This window comes from Hypomesus transpacificus, chromosome 3, assembly GCF_021917145.1.
Source record: "Hypomesus transpacificus isolate Combined female chromosome 3, fHypTra1, whole genome shotgun sequence".
Taxonomy (NCBI): Eukaryota; Metazoa; Chordata; class Actinopteri; order Osmeriformes; family Osmeridae; genus Hypomesus; species Hypomesus transpacificus.
This window is the reverse complement of record NC_061062.1, coordinates 15,310,559-15,334,708: the sequence shown is the minus strand read 5'-3', so window position 1 is coordinate 15,334,708 and position 24,150 is coordinate 15,310,559. Positions and strand designations below refer to the sequence as shown.

Sequence of the window (24,150 nt, the reverse complement as noted above, 5' to 3'; positions counted from 1 at the left end):
TCAGACTATTTTATCTTCCTTCATTTGCTTACTTAATTTGATCAAATTACACTGGATTTTGACATCTAAGAAATATGCTATTTTTTTCAAATTGTATGTGATTTTAATGTCTTTAATTAACCAATATTTATTGTTCGAACATGTTTTCAAATATCATACCTTTTTATATTATTAAAACATATTTTCTAATATTATACCTTTCTATATAATTGTGTCATCCAACATCATCACATGAGTTTTCCTTGTGCCTTGCAAAGCATTCAAATATCTTGTTGCGATCTAGTGATACTGCCTTCAATTCGCTAGGTGGGTCTTAGAACTGCGGTCCTGAAACTGCACCTCTCCGGCTCTCTGGGGTCTCCGGGGTCTCCGGCTCTGCAAGTACCCCCTAGAGTGGCAGTTCTCCCCCATATTAGACATTAGGTGTGTTCGACTTTATGCAGCGCCGGCGTCGCCTGCAGCCGCCTGTAGCCCGGCTGACTGCAGCCAATGGCGTTCTCAGCTTCAAGTCAGCTGGCTGCACCCAGCTGTTGGCGCCGCCGGCGCTGCATGAAGTCGAATATACCTAATCTCTGAAGTTACATGATCAGACGTTTTAAGGAAATGTTCCTCTATCTGTTTGTTAGCCTGCCACACACCCAAACCGTTATTTCCGCATTTCGAGCGCAGCACTTTTTTTTGCTGAGTAGATCAGTTGTTTTGCTGCAGTCAGTCCGACAGTTTCCTTAATAATTTGACGAGATTTTGTTATTGGATATTTAAAACACAGAATGTTACCGTTTGCTTTGTCAGTATCACCCTCGTAGCCTATTATATTTCTATTAAATGATCATCTTCAGTTTTTTTTATCTTGGTTAATGTCAAATGCGTGGCTGCGAAACATGAGCGAAATCAGGAGAGCATTTAAAATAGTTCTTCAGATTACATGCCAGCTTCTTTGGGTAAGATATGTATTGATGATTAATGCGTAGTCTGTGTTTTGATAACAGTATAATGAAATTTATCACGGAAGTTATGTTTTACTACAGAAGTTTAATGAGACATTATGTGTGCACTCAAGATCGGCCCCATCGATATCCAAAAATTAGACTTTACTTTTTACCGTAGCATTCTAGTTACTAATTATTTTATGCATGTCTGTCCAATTTATAGTTCTTTCAAGTTGTTGCAGATTAATTGCCTACATGCTGCTGAGTTCACATGACTCATTAGAAGGCATTACAGCGCCTCTCTCTCTTTCTCTCTCTCTCTCTCTCTCTCTCTCTCTCTCTCTCTCTCTCTCTCTCTCTCTCTCTCTCTCTCTCTCTCTCTTTCTCTCTCTCTCTGACTCTCTGTCTTTCTCTTTCGCTTTCTCTTTCTTTCTTTCTTTATTGGCATGACAGTTCGGGTTGAGCAGTTTCGCCAAAGCAGTCCATATTGAAAGGACATTTTAACAAGTATATCATAACATTTAACAAGGAGTCTAACCATTATAATATAGCAAAATAACATTAGCATAGTAAGTGTAACAGTAACAAATACATGCATGTTAATATACAGAAAGGTTTTAACAGTCATACAGGGTTGGTTCACTGTCCCTCAGGTTGTGACATTGAGAGACATATCTAGCGGCAAGGCTTGCAGTAGGCCCTTCGCCCAGAGATATCTTTAATTTCTCGTTTATATCAAGCTCTAGTTTTCAATTAACTGGTTACATTTTTCCAGATATTGATCTCTTATACTTTTATATTTGTAACATTCAAGTAGGAAATGTTTTTCAGTTTCAATTTCCCCTGATGTCCAGTGCCCACAGATTCTGTACTCTTTAGGTAACCATGTTTTTTTATGTCTTCCTTTTTCGATTGCAAGGGTGTGGTCACTTATTCTGTATTTAGTGAGCAGCTTTATGCTTTACGTCCTTGACAGTATATAGGTATTCAGCCATTTTATAGTTTCTATTCAGGCCCTGATAGCCGAAGGCCCTTTTTTCCCAGTGTTCTAGGTAGGAGTTTTTGTTTTCTGTTGTGATTAGTTTTATTCTGTTTGGTGTTAGTGAAGGGGAAGGAGGTGTGCCGGGCGGTAGCTGGTTTGTTAGTCTCATAACCAGCTGGCACAGGGGGCTCTTCTCTGAGTTACTTTCATGGACTGCAAGGGCTTTAGATTGGAGGGTTTCCTCAGGACTGAATTTTAAATGTGTGTAAAATTGTAATGATCTTTTCTGGATTTCTAATGTTAAAGGGAATCAGCCTAATTCTGCACGACATGCGTTTGTGGTTTTTTGTCTTTGGATGTTTAATATGTTTCTACAGAAATCAGAATGTAGAGTCTCTATTGGGTGCTTTTCCCAAGTATTGAAGTCTAGATGGCTGAGTGGGCCCCATATCTCACTTTCATAGAGGCTTGATGATGCTGTCGAATATTTTACACCATTGACTTCCATGGCCCAATTTTGGCAGTATTCTTTGAGGAAAACCAGTTGCTGTTGTAGCCCTTCTTTTGTGGGTGACATCAGAACCAGATCATCTGCGTAAAACAGGGATTTGATTTCTGTGTCATGGAGAGGGAGGCCGGGTGCAGTTGATTGTTCAAGGGTCTCTGCTAATTGATTGATAAAGATATTAAATAGAGTGGGGCTTAAGTTATAACCCTGGCGGACACCCCTCTTTTGAGAGAAAAAATGTGTTGGTCTCCAATTTTAATTACGCATTTGTTGCCTGAGTACATACATTTGATGATGTCAAATGTCTTCCCTCCGATGCCACATTGGAGGAGTCTGTAGTAGAGTCCCTCGTGCGATATGGAATCAAAGGCTTTTCTAAAGTCCACAAAACAGATAAACATTTAGCAATTTTTCGTTTGGTGTAAAAAAAAATCAATTAGTGTATATACGGTGTAAATGTGGTCTGTGGTGCGATATTTTGGAAGGAATCCTATTTGATTTTTGCTGAGTGTAATGTGGTCATTAAGGAAGTTTAGGATTCTTTTGTTTAAGATACGTAAGGGATAATGCCCGACAAGGTGTCCAATATCACCTGATAATGGACGATGCGGAAGTGGATTACCGTCCGACGCGCAGTGGATTCTTCCATTGTTGTAAATGACAAGTTAGCTTCTTGTTAAAGTCTTTCAAAGTAGAAAATGGAGGCTTTGACTCCGTCACTGTTGTTATGGTTACTTATTTCAAACACTTTGTACAGGCTCATATACTATGTTGCCAGCGGAATAATTTAGAACGGTGAAAAGACAGTTTTGCTGCAATGACGCAGTAGGTGTCCGTTATCACCCGATAATGGACACCCCTGCAGCCAATCAGTATTCACCCAGACCATGGGATATACAGAATAACTTCCCCAGATTACTGCTCACACAGATACCTCTGTAGTTGTTGGGGTCACATTTGTCTCCATTCTTGTAAATAGGTGTTATTATGCCTTGATTCCAAATGCTTGGAAAGTGTCCAGATTTGAGTATTATATTGAATAACTTGAGGACTCCTGTCTGCATTTCTAGAGAGCTGCTTTTAAGCATTTCATTTCTAATACGGTCGGGACCACAGGCTTTTTTGGCTTTAAGGGACTGGATCTTTGTTACCAATTCTTCCTTTGTAATCGGGAAATAAAGTGGGTTTTGGTTGTTTTTAATGGTTGCTTCTAGTTTTCTGAGTTGTTTCATTGTTAGGTTTTGGTTTTAATTCATACTTTCTAGTGGGATTTCTTCGTATAGGCTTTCAAAGTGTTTTTCCAGATTTCCCCATTTTGGAAAGGTGGTACCACTGCTCTTGAGGTGTTCATGTTATTCCACCTTTCCCAGAATTGTTTTTGGTCAATTGACTGTTCTATATCATTACGTTTTTTATACTTGTAATTGAGCTTTTTCTTTTAATAGTTTGTTTATATTGTTTGAGGATTTCGCAGTAGCTCAGGCGTAGGACATGGTCCTCTGGCTGGAGGTGTTTCAAGTTTGAATATTTTATGAGTTCCTTTCTCTTTTTTTTGCACTCATAATCAAACCTTTTATCTTTTAAAATGTTGTTAGGTTCAATATTTACTTTCTGCAGGCCAGCTGCTTTTGCAGCATTGTGAAAGATTTGGTTTATATCTCTCACGACCATCTCAACACCCTCTTGATCAGCATAACATTGATTTTGGTCACAGAAGCATTTAACTTTGTTGGTAATTTCTGTTGAATTTAAAGCTAATGTGAATTTGTTGGCACTGTCTGTGTCTCATTGTGCTATTATTGCAATTTGGCTTTTTCAGGAACACATTGATTTGATTGTGGTCTGAGAGTGGGCTTTGCTGCCTTACAGTGAATGCATTGAAGGAGGAAGGGTCCATGTCTGTGACTGCATACTACGCTGCTTCCTAGTGTTGAGGAGTATGTGTACCTCCCTAAGGAGTCCCCTCTGATTCTACCATTGAGGAAGAACAGGCTTGAGGTGTGACAAAGCTGTATTGATTCCCTCCCACTATTATTTACTACTCCATCTAGACTGTTCCTCTGAGTTATGCGTGGTGTCATGTATAGAGGACTCAGGCCAAACACATGGTTGTTGCCCTGCGGGTCTATATGGTCAGGTTCAGTTTCTGTCCTCGCGTTCAGGTCTCCGCACAGCAGCAAATTTCCCTGGGACTGGAAATTGCTCATTTCTGTGAGGAGGAGGTTAAAAACATTCTCATTGTAGTAGGGAGATTCTGCATGAGGGATGTAAATTGCACAAAGGTATATATATTTTTCTATGCTACTAAGTTTTTGTAGTTTTAGCCAAAAATGTGACTTCCCTTGTTTGACTACAGCTATGTGGTTGGCCAGGTTTCCTTTGTACCATACCAGAATTCCACCAGAGTTTCTACCCCGGTGGACAGTGCTCAGTTTTAATGAGGGTACTGAGACTTCATAATCTCTCTTTCTCTCCCTCTCTCTCTCTGGCTTACTGGAGTTCAGTGAGTGGGTCTAAATAGTTGAAGTTTACAATACTGTCCGACACACACACATGCACAAACACACACACATGCACAAACACACATACACAAACACACATACACTGGGAGAAGGAGAAAGTTGGGATTTGATTCTCACATCAGACAGCGCGCACATCAATCTTTAGAAAAAGATAATGGTTTTACATTTTCCTCCATTCCTAGTTTTTAAACTTTTATCAATTCCTTGTCCCCTCTCTCAGTTGGTTGCTTTGGTGGTGGGCCTGAGTGGGGTTTACCTGCTGTTGAACTACAACCAGAATGGACTTTTCTTCTCTCACATGTACATCATCCTCCCAGGAGTCCTTGCTCTTGCTAGTGCCACATGCCTATTGGCCAGTGGAGGCTTGGGATGCTGGGTGTCCATGAGAGAGTCAGTATGGGTTCAAACAGTGGTAAGATATTACCTGTGTGTGTGGATGCGAGGTTGGTGTGTATTTCCGTTTGTGACAGTAGCGTAAAAAAAAAAAAATATATATATATATATACTTTTTTTTCTCCATAAATATATATATATATATAAACAATTTCTTTTTAATTTGTATTAATTTTTTTGGAAGCAATCAAAAATCTGGGGGGGGGCCGGAAATGACAATGAAGGGGCCAAGGCTCATGGCTACGCTATGGGTTTGTGGATGTGAGTGTGTTGGTTTGGATCTGTGTGAGTGAGTGTGGTGCGTATCAATGCCTGTGTGTATGTGCACACATTCTTCTGATGTGTTTTCTTCCCCAGTTTGTCTACGTTCTGGTTATAGTGTTGTGCCTTGAAGCTACTGCCGCTGCACTGGCATATTTCAACATCGGACAGGTACGGTAATACAGACAAAGCTAACACTCACACCCTTTATCACAGTATTATATGGTAGCATAATTATGTGTGTGTGCGTGTGTTTTCAGGTGCATTCAGAACTGGCTCCTTTCAGAAGTGTTTTTCAGAGATACACAGGCAGCAGCCAGGATCTAGACTCCAGTGCTGTGGATGCCACACAGGACGAGGTAGTCCTGCTTATCAGACAGAGATCCAGATCCCCCACAGGGATCTATACCAGAGGCGTGTACTGCAAAGCAAGTTCAATATACCCAGGATATTTGTGACCTTAGTTGGCTCCACTAAACCTAACAATCATGCATAACCATTATCACAACGGTGGTTATCATAACAATAAGTTGCCAATGGTTTTCTCAATCTAGTTTTGAGGATGTTCACACAAATGGGGCAGTGTTTAGAAGGAAAGCTGGCAAAAATATCAGACTGTGAATATGTAAGTAAGTAGGCTTATCAAGATTATTGCCCCATCAATAAGGAACAAGTAGGTCTGACTATAATTACAGTTCTGTATTCCATAAAAGTAATGCATTGCTAAGATGTTTTCATGCAGCTTGTAAGACCATTTGTGCTTTTCAGTTGCAACCCCTGCAGTGTTAATATGGGAGCAAGTAAAGAACAAATATGAATATAATTCAAACCGGTAAATGGGCTTTCCTGCAGATTGTATTAGGTCAACAAGAACAAGGCCTTCCTACAGTAAGCGACTCTCTCACCATTTGAGCACTGATGTCCACAGAATCTTCTAGCAATAATTATGCAATTTTCCTAGAGAATAGAATAGATTGGTTGAGAGGTGGTGCTTATAAACGTGTTGATCCGTTATCTCAAACATAATCTGCTCCAAAGCAGGTTAGGTGGACAGCATAAATTGCCATGGCAATGTACTCCTGTCAAAAGTGAACCACTGTCATGACACTGAAAACCCATTATTAAACTTGAAGTTGCCTCGCTAATCCCTAATCTTGAGTAGTATAGGACCCTTTGCAGTATTGGTCTCAAGTATAGGATCTAAACCTTGATCTTGACCTATACAGTGCCTTCCACAATTATCGGCACACCTGTTTAAGATGTGGTTGTGGATTTCAAAAAATTCTCCTTAAAAAAAAAATACATAGAACCCAAATGCAAAAAAAGAGAAAAATCCAACCTTTCATTTAAGTATATTACTTTAGTGGTTTAAAAAAAATCACACATTTAGAAGAAAAAAAACCCTGAAATGTGTCCCACAATTATTGGCACCCCTGATGTCAATACTTTGTACAACCCCCTTTTGCCAACAAGACAGCACTTAATCTCCTCCTATAACATTTCACAAGATTTGAGAACACAGAGAGAGGGATATTTGACCATTCTTCTTTGCACAATCTTTCTAGATCATCCAGTGTCCTGGGTCCTCTCTTATGTCCTTTCCTCTTTAGCTCACCCCACAGGTTTTCGATTGAGTGAGGCCTGGGGACTGAGATGGCCATGGGAGGACCTTGAGTTTGTGACTGCTGAAAAAAAAAGGATAATTATCCTGCTGAAAGACCCAATGACGACCCATGTTAAGCTTTCTGGCAGAGGCCATCGGGTTTTTATTTAAAATGTCCCGGTAGTTCAAAGCGTTCATAATGCCATGCACCCTAACAAGGTTCCCAGGGCCTTTGGAAGAGAAAAAGGCCCACGGCATCACAGATCCTCCACCATACCTGACGGTGGGCATGAGGTGCTTTTCGGCATACTCATCTTTTGTTTTATGCCAGACCCACTTAGAGTGTTTGTTGCCAAAAAGCTCAATCTAAAGGCCGATAAATGCTTGTGCGTCTCCGTTTATGGATGGGCGGGCGCACGGATACGCACGGAGACGGACGGATAGACTGCGTTTATGGTTCTCCGTAGGCTGTGGGTGCTGAAAACAATTCACCGCCAGAAGAGTAGGTGGCGCAATGGTTTTGTGTTTAGACGTCGTTGAGTGTTTATTTACCTAGGTTACCGAGAAGTTGGAGCAAATTTACAAATTTGCTGTTTCATCAATAAAATATGCACATTTTCAGCAACTACACTGCCCATTTCTCGTCACATTTTAATTCAGATGCTGATTTACATGTACCGTTTAGCTGAAAGATGAATGATAAAAACTTTACAAGCATGGCGGTCAAAGGATTCTGTTCGTGCTGCTATCACGACAACCCCGCCCCTGACGCAAGCGGTACTTAATACTGACGAATCACAGCCCAGGGGGTCTCCGTAGCTCTCCGTAGCTAGAAAATTTGAAAATTCAGGCGGTGCACATCAAGCTCTCCGAGGCTCGAAAAACGGACACATGGGAACGCCCTCGTCTTCGTGGAACGCCCTCTACAACCTCTCCGTTAGCCCTCGTAGAGCCTCGGACAGCTTGATGTGTTTGAAAGATTATAGGGGCCAAAACTAAATAAATAAATACTTGGATAAATAAATAATTTTATAACACAAAGCTTAAATAAATGACACAAAATATATAAATGTTACATGTATTTGTGTGTATATATATATATGTTTACGTTTTCATGTGTTTACATTTATTCATTTATACTTACATTTATTCATTTATACTTACATTTATTTATTTATACTTACATTTATTTATTTATACTTACATTTATGTATTTATACTTACATTTATCCACGGTGAAACTTCCTGCAGCACAATAAATCTGTCGTCCCCCCGTCACTAAGTCAGGGGGCGGGTCAAAGCCTCTGATTGGTGAATGAACAGTATTACACACCAGGCAGGCTCAACCAGTCGATCAAGCTCTCTTCAAGCTAGAGGGATCCTCTATCGCCTCACTCTACAGCTGCTAGGGGTGTGCGACACTGCACGATGTGGTATAGATCCGATACCAAGGAGTAAATACAGGGCCAGTATTGCCAATACCGATACTTTGGGCTTAGAAAAGCAGTGGAGGGGCAAAGTGAGTTTGAGCGAAGTTAGACGGTGTTTGCACAACCACTATGATGTAAAGGGAGTTGTGTACTCAGTGTGGAATGAAACTTAAGTATCGATCTTATCACGCTATCAATCAGGCTATTGATACCAACGTTGGTATCGATAGTTGCCGGGTTTCCCAACCCGGCCATTGTCGGTCTTAAGATCGATATGCCCACCCCTATGCTGTATCATCTCGCTGAGGATCGTGAACACATTTTCATTGATGTCTGTGTCAGTTAGGGCCAATATCATTCCTATAATTTCAGCGAAGCTCTCAATATGATGTCAAAAAAAAGTGAACTTGCAGGTGCCTCCATCTCTTCAGCTTCTGCCAACATTTCGACCACTGTAGCATTCAATATTTCATTCATTGAATCCGCACAAGGTGCTGCCACCTTGGAATAGTCAAAAGCAGTCGATTCAAGTTGAACCACCAATCAGAGGCTTTGACCCGCCCCCTGACTTTGTGACGGGGGGACGACAGATTTATTTTGCTGCAGGAAGTTTCACCGTGGATAAATGTAAGTATAAATACATAAATGTAAGTATAAATAATTACATGTAAGTATAAATGAATAAATGTAAGTATAAATGAATAAATGTAAGTATAAATGAATAAATGTAAATACATGAAAACGTAAACATATATATATATACACACAAATACATGTAACATTTATATATTTTGTGTCATTTATTTAAGCTTTGTGTTATATAATTATTTATTTATCCAAGTATTTATTTATTTAGTTTTGGCCCCTATAATCCTCCATAGACGTGCACCTCCTTATTTTTGGGACTCTCCAGGCCGATATATGCTTCTGCGTTTTAAAAAAAACGGACACATGGGAACGCCCTCGTCTCCGTGGAACGCCGTCTACAAACTCTCTGTCAGCTCTCGTAGAGCCTCGGACAGCTTGACGTGCACCTCCTTAATTTTGTAACTGTCCGTCGTAGCTACGGAGAGCTACGGAGAGCTACGGAGACCCCCTTGGCTGTGATTGGTCAGTATTAAGTACCGCTTGCGTCAGGGGTAGGGGCGGGGTTGTATGGAGTTAGATTAGTTTCATAATTCAAACAAACAAATGCAACACGATTCAAACAAACTTAACACGATCCAAACAAACGTAACACGATTCATACAAACATAACACGATTCAAACAAACAAACGTGACACGATTCAAACAAACGTAACACGATTCACAAATGTATTTCGTGATTCTCAAATGTAACGCGATTCACAAATAAATGACCCTATTACATTCGTTTGCAACCTGACAAACACAAGTTACAAATCCCTGCATTCGTTGGTGTGAATCCCTGCATTCGTTCGTGTGAATCCCTGCATTCGTTCATGTGGATTTTTGGAACTTTCCTGACGCACTTAGATTCACAAATGCATTTTTTCTAAAAGATATCCTCTGCAGCCTATCAGATCGTCTCTTCCAATTTTAGCCAATCACATTAACGTGTCTATGTGGTCTTCAACAACCTGCCATAATGACGGACATCGTCTCCTTCAGATCACGAGCAATGTCGTCAGGTAGCATGTAGGTGAAATGTTGCTTGTTAATCTTATTAAACCGATGATCATACGTGATTGAATATGGTTGAGAATGGCTGGATTCATGTTTAGTCATTTTCCGTGTTTCCTAGGCTAACGCAGAGCCCGTCTACCCATATTAGACATTCTCCGGTGATTAGCTAAAATTGGAGACATCTGATAGGCTGCAGAGGATATATTTTAGAAAAAATGCATTTGTGAATCTAAGCGCGTCAGGAAAGTTCCAAAAATCCACACGAACGAATGCAGGGATTCACACAAACGAATGCAGGGATTCACACCAACGAATGCAGGGATTTGTAACTTGTGTTTGTCAGGTTGCAAACGAATGTAATAGGGTCATTTATTTGTGAATCGCGTTACATTTGAGAATCACGAAATACATTTGTGAATCGTGTTACGTTTGTTTGAATCGTGTTACGTTTGTTTGTTTGAATCGTGTTATGTTTGCATGAATCGTGTTAAGTTTGTTTGGATCGTGTTAAGTTTGTTTGAATCGTGTTGCGTTTGTTTGTTTGAATTATGAAACTAATCTAACTCCATAGGGTTGCCGTGATAGCAGGACGAACAGAATCCTTTGACCGCCATTGCGTGTAAAGTTTTTAGAATTAATATTTCAGCTAAACGGTACATGTAAATCAGAATCTGAATTAATATGTGATGAGAAATGGGCAGTGTAGTTGCTGAAAATGTGCGTATTTTATTGATGGAACGGCTAATTTGTAAATTTGCTCCGACTTTTCGGTAACCTAGGTAAATAAACACTCAACGACGTCTAAACAAAAAACCGTTGCGCCACCAACTCTTCTGGCGGTGAATTGTTTTCAGCACCCACAGCCTACGGAGAACCATAAACGCAGTCTATCCGTCCGTATCCGTGCGCCCGCCCATCCGTAAACGGAGACAAAGAAGCATATTTCGGCCTTTAGTCTCATTTGACCAAAGCACACGATCCCAGTTTAAGTCCCAGTGCCGCTTAGCAAACTCCAGACGTTTATGTTGTGTTAGTGAGAAAAGGCTTTTTCCTTGCATGCCTCCCAAACAGCTTGTTGGGATGTAGAGAGCGTCTGATGGTTGTTTTGGAGAGTTTGTGACCCCAAGATGCAGCTCATTGATGCTATTCTGTGACAGTGAGCTTACGACTTTTTTTTTTACTTTTCTTACCATTCTCCTCACTGTGCGTTGTGGCAAGATAAACTTGGGACCTCTTCCAGCCTTGTTTGTCACTGTTCCAGTTGTTTTAAACTTCTTAATGATTCCTCTGACTGTAGATATGGGCAAGTCTACACAAAAATGTTTCAGCAGTCGCAAACTCAAGGTCCTTGAGTTTGTGATTTTTTTCCCCCCACCAAAGTAATGTACTTAAATGAAAGGTTGGATTTTTCTATTTTTTTGCTTTTGGGTCCTATGTTTTTTTTTAAGGAGAATTTGTAGAAATCCACAACCACATCTTAAACAGGGGTGCTGATAATAGTGGATGGCAGGAATGTTGACTGTAAACTGAACCTCAACCCCTAAACACCCGATCAAGACCTGAAACTAAACCTCAACCCCAAATGACCAGATGGCCACTTCATTCCACTCCGCATCAAACGTTTATGACTTTTGAAAAGATACCGCTACCAATGGGTTTGAGGGAGTCTGGCGCCTTGATTGTTTTCATTTGAAAGGTTATGTTTCCTTGTTTCATATTCCTTGTCCTAGCTGCAGTGCTGTGGTATCCATGACTACAAGGACTGGCTGACCACGCCCTGGTTTAATCACAGTGGAGGGGTCAGAGTTCCACACAGCTGCTGCAACTCCACCTTCCTCACCTGCAATGGTAGCCTGGACCAGCCCTGGCAGCTCTACCCGAAGGCGAGCTCACTCGTCTACTACAAATACCTATCGTCTTCATGGTTACATGCATGCCATGGGTGTAGTTATATGCTGCAAGTTAAATGATAATCCTTGTCATCACCACCGCTTTACCATCACCATGCTCACTATGTATAACTCTCCCGACACTATTTCTCTCCACTTTCCATTGTCTTTTTTTCTTCACTTTCATTCCCTTTATTTGTCCCTTGCTCTCTTAACCCCTGTTTCTCCTTCCTTCCTCACAGGGCTGCCAGATCAAGCTGGAGGAGGCCTTGCTGTTTGTACTGAGCCTCATCATATGGTCATCTCTAGCTGTGGCAGTGGTGGAGGTAGGTATGCACCACTAAATGCAAAAATCAACTACCTAATGCCAGTCAATTAAATGTTTAAAACCTTAATTCAAGACCAAGTCCATGGTGTAGCTGTTTAAGAACTCTGGTCATCAAAAGTAATGTTGGGAAATATATTGTTTGTAATTCAGTGTCTGTTTGTTGGTCAATCTTTCTTTCTTAGATTGTTGGGTTTGTGAGTGTGGCCCAGTTGATGCGGGATCAGCCACTGCTGGAGTATCGAATTCTGGACAGAGACTGAAGACTGAGAAACGCAGACTACTTACATTTCCTTCATATAAGTTGTCATGTCCTACACATCTACGTTCCCCACATTTATGTGGCACAATAGGAGGGACATATGGAAAGCAAACTATTATGTGTATTAACAGTGCTGAACGACCGGAATTAAAATGATTTTTCAAGTTCAATCAATCCTTTTTTTCATCATAGTTGTTCATCCATTGTAATATCCCTTTAGATGCTAAAAAGAGATACATGAATAATACGTGAAAAGCCTCCAGAAGTGTGGATTGCGTAGATTTAGAAAGAGCCTAAGACTTCACAGTAGATGGCGGTGTATGCACCTTTACGTTGGCTGCGGTCAAGGAAGAAGAATAGTGACTAGCTTGGTGGGCGTGGAACTGTACTCGCCATACACTTGCTAGGGTGCTGTCAGTAAGTAACCTTCCGTGGTTGTGCCGCTTGCTGTCAAACTGAGCAAGATCTTAACCGAAAACAGCGAAAGAACCTCTACAAAAACTGGTAAGCTTCAGCATATTGGCTATTTCTATGACTATTGTCCATAGTAATATTCTATCGAAGTCATTTGACAACTTAGCCAAGTTGGAACAAAGCAGTCAATGCCTGCCATGCTGTTTTTGAGGCCTTGTAGTGTTCGCTAGCTAGCTTGGCTAACAAGGTTTGGCGAGCTTCGAACTCCGCTAGTTAGCTCTAGATATTTAGTGCTAGCAGTGCAAGACAACACGGCCGAATGAGGCCGTCGAAAAAAAATTATGTGTGATATACCGCATTCAAGTGTAATCAGTGAAAATATAGGCACGGTTATTGTTTAATGGGTGTCGATTAAGCTTGCCAACTTAACCCTAGCAGTACTAGTTCAGCTAGTAGTACTAGCCTTCACGCGCGGAAATATGTTCCATGCTGGCGTGGTAGACTAGTAAGTACGCACATCTGTAACATGTATAACTAGAGTAAGCTTAGTAACATGCCAGGTATGTCTGGACAAATCAGCAAGCCTGCAAGTCACTCAACTAACCGCCGGTATTGTTTTGATACAGTACAGCTGTGTAATAGCTAGCGAGTGATGTGCTGGCGCTTTGCTAACTAGTAGCTTGCAGGCTATTACAGTGCCCACGCCCCCTTTAAAAACATTTAACTAGCTCTAGCTAATGCTACCTACTCTACTAGGCTAGCTCTGTGGCTAGTGAACGTGTATTAAAAGCTATCTAGTAGCTGATTGACTTGAGCCTGTGCTGTGGTCGTATGTTTCACTACGTCTATAGTTGCTGAAAAGGTACAGCAATGTATCCCCTTTATCATCTTGCATGTGTTTATAGTTTCTTTTTTCTTTCTGTCATCTCCAGCCTCAGGAGCAGTGAAGGGTCTTCATGGCAGTTCGAAGAGGACACATTAGGTACTTAAAAGTAAGTATCAACCAAAAGCCAGTACTTTGAGGAGTAACGATCGCAGAAAAGCATTTTGGAAATCAAGCAAACGTTTGCACCCTTGAGTGCAACTGTCAGGGCTAGTAGAGCACAGACCGTCTCATTCGATCCCACAGGCAGATGCATACATATAATGACTGCCAAAATATTGGGTATTCTGGTGGAGAAAATCTGCCTGTGGGATCGAATGATATGGTCTGTGCTCTACAAGCCCTGTCAGTTGCACTCAAGGGTGTATATCTATCTATCGATATATATATATTTTTATTTTATTTTATTTTGACAGGTACCCATGAAATTGAGACTTAATGAATTACACACCTATCTGAAGCCCAAAACACAGGACAGCACAGTATATCAACTTTTTTTGGACTGTGCAAAGCTATAATTAGGTTTTGAACCATAAGCGCACTTGGTGCATAGCAACTGTGGCCTACATATGACACCCAAGCATATATTTCACCATTCTGAACCGTGTACATGGACTGCCTCAGTTTGTCATGTTTTTTTAAACAATCAACTGGGTGCCTTTTTAGGGCTTGGTGATATATATATTTTTTTATCGAAGTAATGACTTCCCTCAATAAACTTATTGCAACATTAATTCATTTTCAATAATATCGATAATGTCGATAAGGAATAATTAGGAACAGCAGTCCATTTAATTTCTGTGATACAGCAGGAAGTTGCAGAGAAATGGTAGCCTACGCTCACAAAAAAATGCTGAGCACCTCAAGAGGAGTAGCTAATGTTAACCGTGGAAAATGAGTCTTATTGCCGAAAACAGTGCCAGCGATAGCCATGGCGAGGGAGCAACTTCCAATGACGAAATTATTGATAAAAAGGGTTTTTCTTCTTCAGTTATTTGGAAGTGGTTTGGCTTGCAATGTTCGGTGCAAATTGTGTAGTCAACAAACAGGTGGCTACCAAGTCTGGTAATACAACCTTTTTTACCAACTGAAGGAAAATCACTCGTTGGAACATGCAGAAAGTGCGAGTTTGCGCCAAGGTATTTTATTAGGTATTAAAAAAGCAAGGTTTTAAAAAGCCTAAGTTACTTGACCCTAGGTACGTGCTCCCTGGCCGCAAACATTTCTCTCAAACCACGCTGCCTAAACTTTATGCCGAGTGTAGGGAAAAAGTTGAGGAAGAGACTTATTTTGCTACTACTACGGATCTGTGGTCTATCATCTTAATTATCGTTATCGAATGGAAATATCTGTATCGATAATTTTTTACCCATATCGCCCAGCCCTAGTGCCTACTGCACATTGATTGTAAGATGACGTTTGAGAAACGATGGTTTTATGGATTCATTGACCATCATCACACACTCTCTTCCTCTGTCCCACTCATGCCAAATCCAGGTGTTACATGACTGCATATTTCCTTACTTTTACAAGCCGTTTGCTGCTAGCATGTGCTGTGAAAACGTCACTGGCATTGCTGAAGTAGCCACTAGCATTTGTGCTTGGTGCACTGTTGTCAACTTAAGTTTCTACAGGGCTACTCGTTGAGTTGTCCTCCTTATCTGCAGATATTGTCTTAATAGTTCCTGTTTTGAGCCACAGTTGAAGTATTTTTGAACCATTCATAATTTTAGCTTCATCCCCTAAGTCCCTTTATCTTTCCATCACAGATTATCTTGTAATAGTAGTATTAATACTTGTAACAGTAAATTACTTTGTAACTTGTAGAGAAATGGTCTAATATTTATACAAATAATACAGGAAAGGCCACACTTATTTAAAATCCAATTTCACTAATCTCGTGGTTAAGGTATTTTATTTGTTGAAAAAAAATTAAGTATTGCATGTTTTAAAAGGAGTTCCGCAGTAATTCTAACATTTCTAAAATATTCTATTATTAATATTTGTCATAACATGGTTTTCCTACAGAATAATAAATCAAAAACTGAATTTAGAAATTTGTGATTTATGAATGTGCAAGTATCACCGGCCTTTTACATTTTACATTTAGTCATTTAGCAGACGCTCTTATCCAGAGCGACTTACAGTAAGTACAGGGACACTCCCCCCGAGGCAAGTAGGGTGAAGTGCCTTGCTCAAGGACAGAATGTATATTTGCATGGCCAGGAATCGAACTGGCAACCTTCTGATTAAAAGCCAAATTCCCTAACCGCTCAGCCATCTGACCCCGACTTTTATCTCACCCACCACTGTTGCATGCGCTCGGTTCTCCAGTGAAAGAGCAACGCTTGTCAATGTCAAGATGGCTAGATGAAACATCAGTGATTTAGCCATTCATGTTTGTGCCTAAAACAGACTCAGATGAGAAGTCTGTTGTGCATCAAAATCGGGAAGTAGCGGACATATAACAGGGTTTTTCCTGGGTCAAAATGGGTCTTCGGTGCTCCCAAAAAAAAAAATATATGTGTGTGTGTATGTATGTGTGTGTATATATATATATATATATATATATATATATATTATTTTATTTTTATTTTTCTTATCAATGTATTTATTCCGAAGTGTTTTGCACCCCCCCCCCCCCCCCCCCCGCAATAAAGTTATAAAGTATGTTCTAAATGGCGTAAATGCTGCCAATTAATAATTGACGTAACAACTTATTGTAAATGGTAAGTAGCCTAGCCTATCGATTAAGGTAGGCCGCTCTGAAGCGTATACACTGCCTGCTTCATTTGATCTTGATAGGCTAAGCATTCTGTAGCTAATATTAACAATATACCCACTTTTTATTAATTACAACTACTTCAGCATAATAATGCACCTAAAATACAAACCTGAGAAAGGGCAGCAATCGCTATCAAATCAACAGACATTCGCAATTTAGCTAGCAGGGGAAGAATACAAACAACGAAAATCACCAGTTAACTTGATTTAAATTTGCAAGAACTGTAGACTTATACAATAACGAGCTTAAGAACTGACAACATAAATTATACGTTCTCAAGGACGCACACGCGCAAGCTCAACTGCGGTGTGAAGCGCATGTCCGTGCTATTCTCCGACATGCACTCACTGCAGATATACGGACTAAACTTTTGTACAGCCTGATTTCTAATAACGTGGCGGCAGAAATGTAGCCATAGAGGAAACACTGCACTATATGTTATCATTCCAGGTTAAGAATACCAATGGAGGCTGCGTTTGAAATCGTAAATCAAACTTTTGTCAGCATTTTGAGTGGAAATGTAATTAGCATTTGTAGGCTACAGGTGTACTATTCGTGCACGTCGGGCTGGCCCTCGCAGCGGAACGACAGTTTAGTGGCTGCTCTGTCCATTCGCGCACCTCACAGTTGCGTATTGATCAGACAAGAACACACGCTTATCAACTTGATTATTATTGATCAAAACAGAACGAGGGTTCGGCTGTAGCCTACTTGAAACATACTATTGAGAACGTATTCACTGACATGCATTGCACGCGTGATGAACACAGGTTTTTTTGCCTTTGGCGCCCGGGATTTGTCATTGGCGCTTGGGAAAATGGCTTTGGCGCGCGCCAACATTTTCTCTATGTAGGAAAAACCCTGTATAAGAGTGTAGCTGGTATATTTCATTTGTTTTTGTTGTTTGTTAGCTTGTAATTGGCAGTGACTGACACTGCATTAGTGATTGTGAAATATGGATTATCTGAACTGAATGGGTGTAGAGGGAGACTGTTGTAACTTGTTTTCCAATTGGAAATCATTACTGTTAATGGCCTGATTGGCAAGTTTTGTGAACTTGGCAATTTTAGCATGAGATTGAAAGGATCCAAACCAAAATATCCCACCCTCTCCCTTCAAAGCCACTCCTTCAAAACACATGTACTTGCTGCCTGATGTCTGCTGGGAGGCAGGCAGACAAGTAGCCCATCATTGCAGTCGGTCCAAATGCCATCCAGTCTTTAGGGCCGGTCCGACCTTAATGATTGGTTGTGTTTATTACAGTCCTGCGATGCCCAAAGATATTGGATTGATTTTATTTTACTGTTAAACCTTTAGATTTATTGGTTGCTGTCAGGATGTGAAGTTTATTTCCATAAATATGTAACACAATGCTTTTCAGTAACATTACCTACCCTGCCTTTTAAGTTATATTCCCTTTTTTCTCCACCCGTCAATCCACAGGAGGTGTATGACATGTCAAACGGTTATGAGGACCACATGGGAGGGGACGAGGGGAAGGATGCCAAGACCAACTTGATAGTGAACTACCTGCCCCAGAGCATGACCCAGGACGAGCTGCGCAGCCTGTTCTGCAGCATCGGAGAGGTGGAGTCAGCCAAGCTCATAAGAGACAAAGTAGCAGGTACAGAGCTGCTTCTCCCATAATGCAACATGGGAGACCCATCACCTCTCAAGGGCCATAGTGCGCATAGCCAGTTAGCCAGCCATGGGGTGCAGTTGGTCTGCTTGTAAGGGTTACAACATAGGACTGCCTGTTGGCTGGCCCGACTCTCCCTCAACAACACAGTGCAACAACATCCCCCCTCCCCCCTCAGTTCAGACACATAAAAATAAAATTGACACTTCCGTGAACATGGAAGGTAATGTGAGTCTTGTCCTCATTATTGGCTGAGAGCACAGCAAACATGGCCACCTTGAGACTGTTTGCTTGTAGATATTTCGTCATGTTTTACAGAATATGATTCAGTCATTATTTTTGCCCTAGGCTGTTTACTTTAAGCCATTTTAAATAGTTTTCTTTAAAGGCAGTTTTTTATGAAGATTCTGACAAAATATCTGTTCATCGTTATGGGTTCTGTTTTCAATTGAACTGGATATCTTGGTTGTTTTTCTGACTAGCATGACATGTGTAGCTTTGTTTTGTTTCTTAATTTATTTGTGCAGTATGCAGTTTTTGAACAATACGTTTTTTTGTTTTATTTTATTGTTTTCCTTTTTTTTTTCTCTAGGCCACAGTTTAGGGTACGGATTTGTTAACTATCTTAACCCTAGTGATGCAGAAAGAGCTATCAGTACTCTGAATGGACTAAGACTACAGTCTAAAACTATCAAGGTAACGTGCAATAAGGTGTTCCTACATGTGTCAACTCAACGATGTCATGTCATTTGCTGTAGCTAACTATCCTCTGGCTCCAAGGCTGTCTAGCTCCTCAACACACCAGATAGGACAGCATTATGGGACTAGTCTGAAAGCTCACTGACAGCCTTGTATATGAGTAGAGAGGGCCCACAGACCTGACAATAGTCTTTAATTTATTTTCCTTTTCAAATGTATTATTCAAGAATGTTTTGATTGGGTTATTGAATATTTTCAATCCGGATTACTTAATTTTTCTTCTATACTTTAATTTGTTTTGCTATTTTTATTTTTAATTGAAACTGGTTAATGGGCTTTCTTAATTAGCCTAGCTCATAACCTAACCCTTGCTTCCATAAGTCTAATGACCAAGCAAATGGAATTCATCACACTTCTTTTGGGGGGGATTTTATTTTAGTAGCTGATTTGATTCTAGTGTATGTTAGAGTATAGTTGAAACAACCCTGAAGTTTTAGATAAAACACAGTACTGACTTACCTTATGGACAAATTACATGACACATTAAACTAATGTGTTTTAACACCGGTCCCCCCCCCCCCCCCCCCCCCCCATAAAAAAAAACACCCATAGTTGATGTGATAATACGGCTCTATGCATTCAGTGCCTGTTTGAAACTCGAACGTTTTAGCAAGATAATGTTGTCCTCCTTTGTTGACCTTGAAATATAATCTGCTCTCTGCTGCCCCCTGGTGGTTAGGTGTCGTACGCGAGGCCCAGCTCTGACACCATCAAAGACGCTAACCTGTACATCAGTGGCCTTCCTAAGACAATGACCCAGAAGGATGTGGAGGACATGTTTGCCCGCTATGGACGCATCATCAACTCCCGTGTGCTGGTGGACCAGGCCTCAGGTGGGGCAGGAGATGGTATTACAGAGTCCCAACTTTGTTCTATTCATTCTTCTGCCTATGTTCTAGGATGTTCAAACTTACCTTTTATTATATTCTTATAATTATAATCGTTAATGAAATTATATACCCTCCCATTCACCTAGTATTTCGTGTGTGTGTAGGTCTGTCTCGGGGTGTGGCGTTCATTCGTTTTGACAAAAGGGCAGAGGCTGAGGACGCCATCAAAGACCTGAACGGTCAGAAGCCCCCTGGGGCCTCTGAGGCAATTACCGTCAAGTTTGCTGCCAGCCCCAACCAGGCCAAGAACACCCAGCTGATCTCCCAGCTCTACCACAACCAGTCTAGACGCTTTGGGGGCCCAGTGCACCATCAAGCTCAGAGGTTCAGGTGAGAGGGACTTTAACACACATGTACATCTCTGTTTGTTTGATGAGTGAACCTTATTTTAGGATACAAACACACTCTCCTTTTTCTGTGATTAATTTATCATATATAACGCACCCAATCTCTCCTCAAGTTACTCTGTAATGAGCCACACAAGAAGCTTTGCTAACAACTTCTCTGCCCAATCCCCCTCCCCCCAGGTTCTCTCCAATGAGCGTGGACCACATGAGCGGCATGTCTGGCGTGAGCGTGCCCAGCAGCGCGTCCTCCGGCTGGTGCATCTTCATCTACAACCTGGGCCAGGACGCGGACGAGGGCATCCTGTGGCAGATGTTTGGGCCATTTGGCGCTGTTACCAACGTCAAAGTCATCCGAGACTTCAACACCAACAAGTGCAAGGGCTTTGGCTTCGTCACCATGACAAACTACGAGGAGGCAGCCATGGCCATCGCCAGCCTTAACGGCTATCGGCTTGGAGACAAGATCTTGCAGGTGTCCTTCAAGACCAGCAAAGGCCACAAGTAGAGCGGGGTGGGGAGGGGTGAGGGAGGGAGAGCGAACAAGAGAGAGATGGGTGCCACCGGGCGTTTATTGCAGAGAGTAGGACTTAAGTTGTCAGAACAACTTGTTTAAGCATATTCTAACTCTGAGCTGATTTCCAGTCATTGCATCTTTGTACTAGTCAAAAAATGTATAGACATGACAGATTTTCTTCTTTGTTTTTACACTTATAAGGGGGGTTGGGGGTGTATCCCATGCTGACCAATTTCACATTTTAAGAATGAGTACATATTTATGTAAGTGAGGCTAGATTATTGTCTTTGCCATACGTTTGCATGGTGGATTATCATTTTGTAAGAGTCCCTCTAGCCAGTGTGACGGTGAATACAATACAATTCAGTTTCTCAAACATCTCAGTTAGGTTGATTGGCAGCATTTCACACACTAAATTATGCTTGTTCATCTGTCCGTTTCCGGAGAAGGAATTCAAAGCATTTCTTTACCAGGAAGCAAGCAGCATTTCTTTACCAGGAAGCAAGCAGCGGGATGATATCCCCCTGAACTAAAGTACAGGAAAGCTTTGCTTTGTGCCAGGATTGGACTCCAGTGTAGAAATAGATGCCTTAATTGATCATCAGCTCCACCACCCTGTCACTCACTGTGTCTGCAGTGATTCTGAGAGCAAAGCACTTTTTAATCGTTTTGTTTTTTTTAGGGTAGCGTGTCAGTAGTTTTGATGTAGTCATCAGTCACTGATTGGCTAATGCAGGGGGCATCCAAGTTTTAAAAACATCAGTGTTGGCATTGGGGGGGAAAGCATGTCTGTGTGTCTACCAGTAAGGGGAAACTCCTAAAAACTGTCCTGTTTAAGGACCTGGAAGTACGAGGTGAGAATAAAAGAGATGGACCAAAGAGATTGGAGGATATTATAAAGTATACCCCCCCCCCCCCCTTTCATTAGTAAAGTAAACACTGAAATATTGGTCTTCCACTTCTAATTCTTCTCCCCCCCTTTTGAAGAGAATGTCAGAAGAGGTACTAAAACTGATGTCACAGACCTGAGAGCAACTGCGCTTCAAAAACAATTTCTTTTTCTTTTTATGGCTTTGTTTTCTTTTTGAAAGAAACATTTATTTTCAAGAAGTAAAGATGGGTAAATGTGATATTGTGCTAATGATTGAGTTGAGGGAGAATTAATGGCCTTTGATCCTTTTTGTTTTTAGTTTAGTTTTTGCTTATTTTCCTCCTTTTTGTTTCGATTTGAATATGTGATCATTAAATTTTATTTCGTTTTGCCGAACTTTCAGTTTTGTTTCATTTCTTTTATTTACTAACAAATTTAGTTTTAAATTTTTATTTTCATCTTGATTTAGGCTCTGAAGAATGCTACTCGTGGTAGAACCCCACTCTGCAGCCAGGATGAAAGCGTTTCTGAACAGCCAATGTATAATTGTAATGTATTTCAGTACAGGTTTCTGGATATAGTTGGCAATGTATCAGACAGTATTGGAGCAGGAAGTTTTGGACCAGAACACTGGCCAGCTTGTAGATAGAATAGATGGTTCTTTTTTGTCCTTTTTCACGACAGTTTGTTACCACAGTTTGTACTGAGCCTCAGATAAAGATGTATATTACACCAATACAACTACATGACACATACTTATTGTTATACTTAGTGTTAACAGTGAACCTTTCCACATGCTAAATGCCAGGGTGTTTATGACGCTATGGGAGAGGGAACTAAGGCCAGAGATCTGTAACTGGGACCTGAGGCAAGCGGTATGAAGAATGGGTTGAGTGGGTGCCTGGGGCCATGTGCAATGGTACGTACTCTACGTGTTCTGGTTAACTGTTTAAGTTAGTGGGGAGGCCAATCATTTTGGAGGCATTGTGTGTGATACGTATAAGTTTGTATGGTAACATTATAGCTGAGGTCTCTAGAACCCATGCTTATTAAGGCAAACACTTGGACCAAACAGAACTACTCTCAGTGGACATGCACAGACCAATCAGTAGCTTTCTGTCCATAAATTTCTTACTTATATTGGTCCAATACACTATAATAACTCCTTTTGGATTTTTAAGGAATATTCTTCATTGGCCAAAAAGATGGAAGTGGAGTTGAAGGGTGTTCTTGTGGTTGGTGCATTTTTTTCCCTCCCAATAACTCCTGCTGACTGACCTGGTATAGCAACGTGTGGAACACAAGTTTTAACTGGTTCCCAGGCTGATGACAGTAATGTGTAGGTTTTGGAGATTAATTATCCTTTTAATTATTTTATCACAGACAACCGTCCCTCCCGTTATATCTTGATGATTGGACACTTCTTGTTGGCTGTCATTTAGATGCGTTTTTTTAAAGATGCGTAAAGGGTTTTCAGTCTCTCGTTCAAGTCAACCATCTATACTGTTGCTTCCCCCCCACCAGTGCACTTTTGCTCTCACAGCGGCCTTGCCTGTCTAACACCTGTTTGACTAACAGCCACACACATACGAGGAGCAGATAGACCAGTGCATCCTTTTTTATTGTACATGTTTTAGGGAGCGATATGTAAAATTTTATGACCCAAACATTTCACACTCCAGTATGTTGTTATTCATGCTGTGATTAATTTTGTTTTTACAGATGACAATATCCACCACATTACTTCTTATTGTTGGCCTGTAGGCCTAAAATTAATATTGAATACAGAATGTGATATTTAAGGAAATAATGTTTTTTTCATGTAAATTCCCTCCCTCACAATAAAAACAGGTCAGGTACGAGAAATGTCTAATCGTATGTTTTACTCACATCCTTTTGATATCCTTTTTTTCATTGAGCAGTTCCAACACACTGCCTCTCCTCAGACACCAGTGTGAATAGATCCTTGAGGGTGAACGAGACTCCTAGTTGAACTAATACCTTGTTTTCCAGCCTTAATTTATGTTTGATATTGGAGGCCGCCATGTCAGCAGAGGCACTTGGATATAATTTATTTCACTAGTTTTATGACATAGTACTACACGTTTGTACTAATGTTGGGAGTGTTTTACCTTTTTGTTTAGTTTTTTGCTGTTGCTTTTTGTTTCAAACAAACCAATGTATATGTTCAATAACTAACATTATTTTTAATAAAATGAGAAATGCCTTCAGATTCTGTGTCAGGATTGCGGGGGAAATTTGCAATAAGGATCAAACACTTTAAATAGTTGAATTTTAT

At 40.7% G+C, this 24,150-nt stretch overlaps 2 protein-coding genes across 3 annotated transcripts; both read left to right on the top strand.

Annotated features, from left to right (window-relative positions):
* Positions 1 to 598: 598 nt before the first annotated feature.
* Positions 599 to 12,919, top strand: tspan37 (tetraspanin 37). Its single transcript, XM_047018388.1, has 7 exons — positions 599 to 941; positions 5,162 to 5,353; positions 5,692 to 5,766; positions 5,856 to 5,954; positions 12,004 to 12,156; positions 12,405 to 12,488; positions 12,673 to 12,919. The coding sequence occupies exons 1-7, from the start codon at positions 858 to 860 to the stop codon at positions 12,748 to 12,750; spliced, it is 765 nt and encodes a 254-aa protein (XP_046874344.1). The 5' UTR covers positions 599 to 857; the 3' UTR covers positions 12,751 to 12,919.
* Positions 12,920 to 13,132: 213 nt separating this feature from the next.
* elavl1a (ELAV like RNA binding protein 1a) lies at positions 13,133 to 24,082 on the top strand. 2 transcript variants are annotated; one of them, XM_047015728.1, is made up of 7 exons: positions 13,133 to 13,253; positions 14,096 to 14,155; positions 18,275 to 18,455; positions 19,063 to 19,166; positions 19,909 to 20,062; positions 20,224 to 20,449; positions 20,647 to 24,082. In XM_047015728.1, the coding sequence occupies exons 2-7, from the start codon at positions 14,120 to 14,122 to the stop codon at positions 20,969 to 20,971; spliced, it is 1,026 nt and encodes a 341-aa protein (XP_046871684.1). In that variant the 5' UTR covers positions 13,133 to 13,253; positions 14,096 to 14,119; the 3' UTR covers positions 20,972 to 24,082. The 2 variants fall into 2 exon arrangements, with proteins under 2 accessions (XP_046871684.1, XP_046871674.1); XM_047015718.1 differs by having other exon boundaries at positions 19,909 to 20,077.
* Positions 24,083 to 24,150: the final 68 nt, after the last annotated feature.

Bases quoted from the DNA above. Each gene is read 5' to 3' on its own strand.
- tspan37 (XM_047018388.1), top strand. From the start codon at position 858: ATGTCAAATGCGTGGCTGCGAAACATGAGCGAAATCAGGAGAGCATTT. The intron at 5,767-5,855 runs GTACGGTAATAC...GTGTGTTTTCAG, and splicing joins CATATTTCAACATCGGACAG to GTGCATTCAGAACTGGCTCC. The intron at 12,489-12,672 runs GTAGGTATGCAC...TTTCTTTCTTAG, and splicing joins TAGCTGTGGCAGTGGTGGAG to ATTGTTGGGTTTGTGAGTGT.
- elavl1a (XM_047015718.1), top strand. From the start codon at position 14,120: ATGGCAGTTCGAAGAGGACACATTAGGTACTTAAAA. The intron at 20,078-20,223 runs GTATTACAGAGT...GTGTGTGTGTAG, and splicing joins CTCAGGTGGGGCAGGAGATG to GTCTGTCTCGGGGTGTGGCG. The intron at 20,450-20,646 runs GTGAGAGGGACT...CCCTCCCCCCAG, and splicing joins CATCAAGCTCAGAGGTTCAG to GTTCTCTCCAATGAGCGTGG.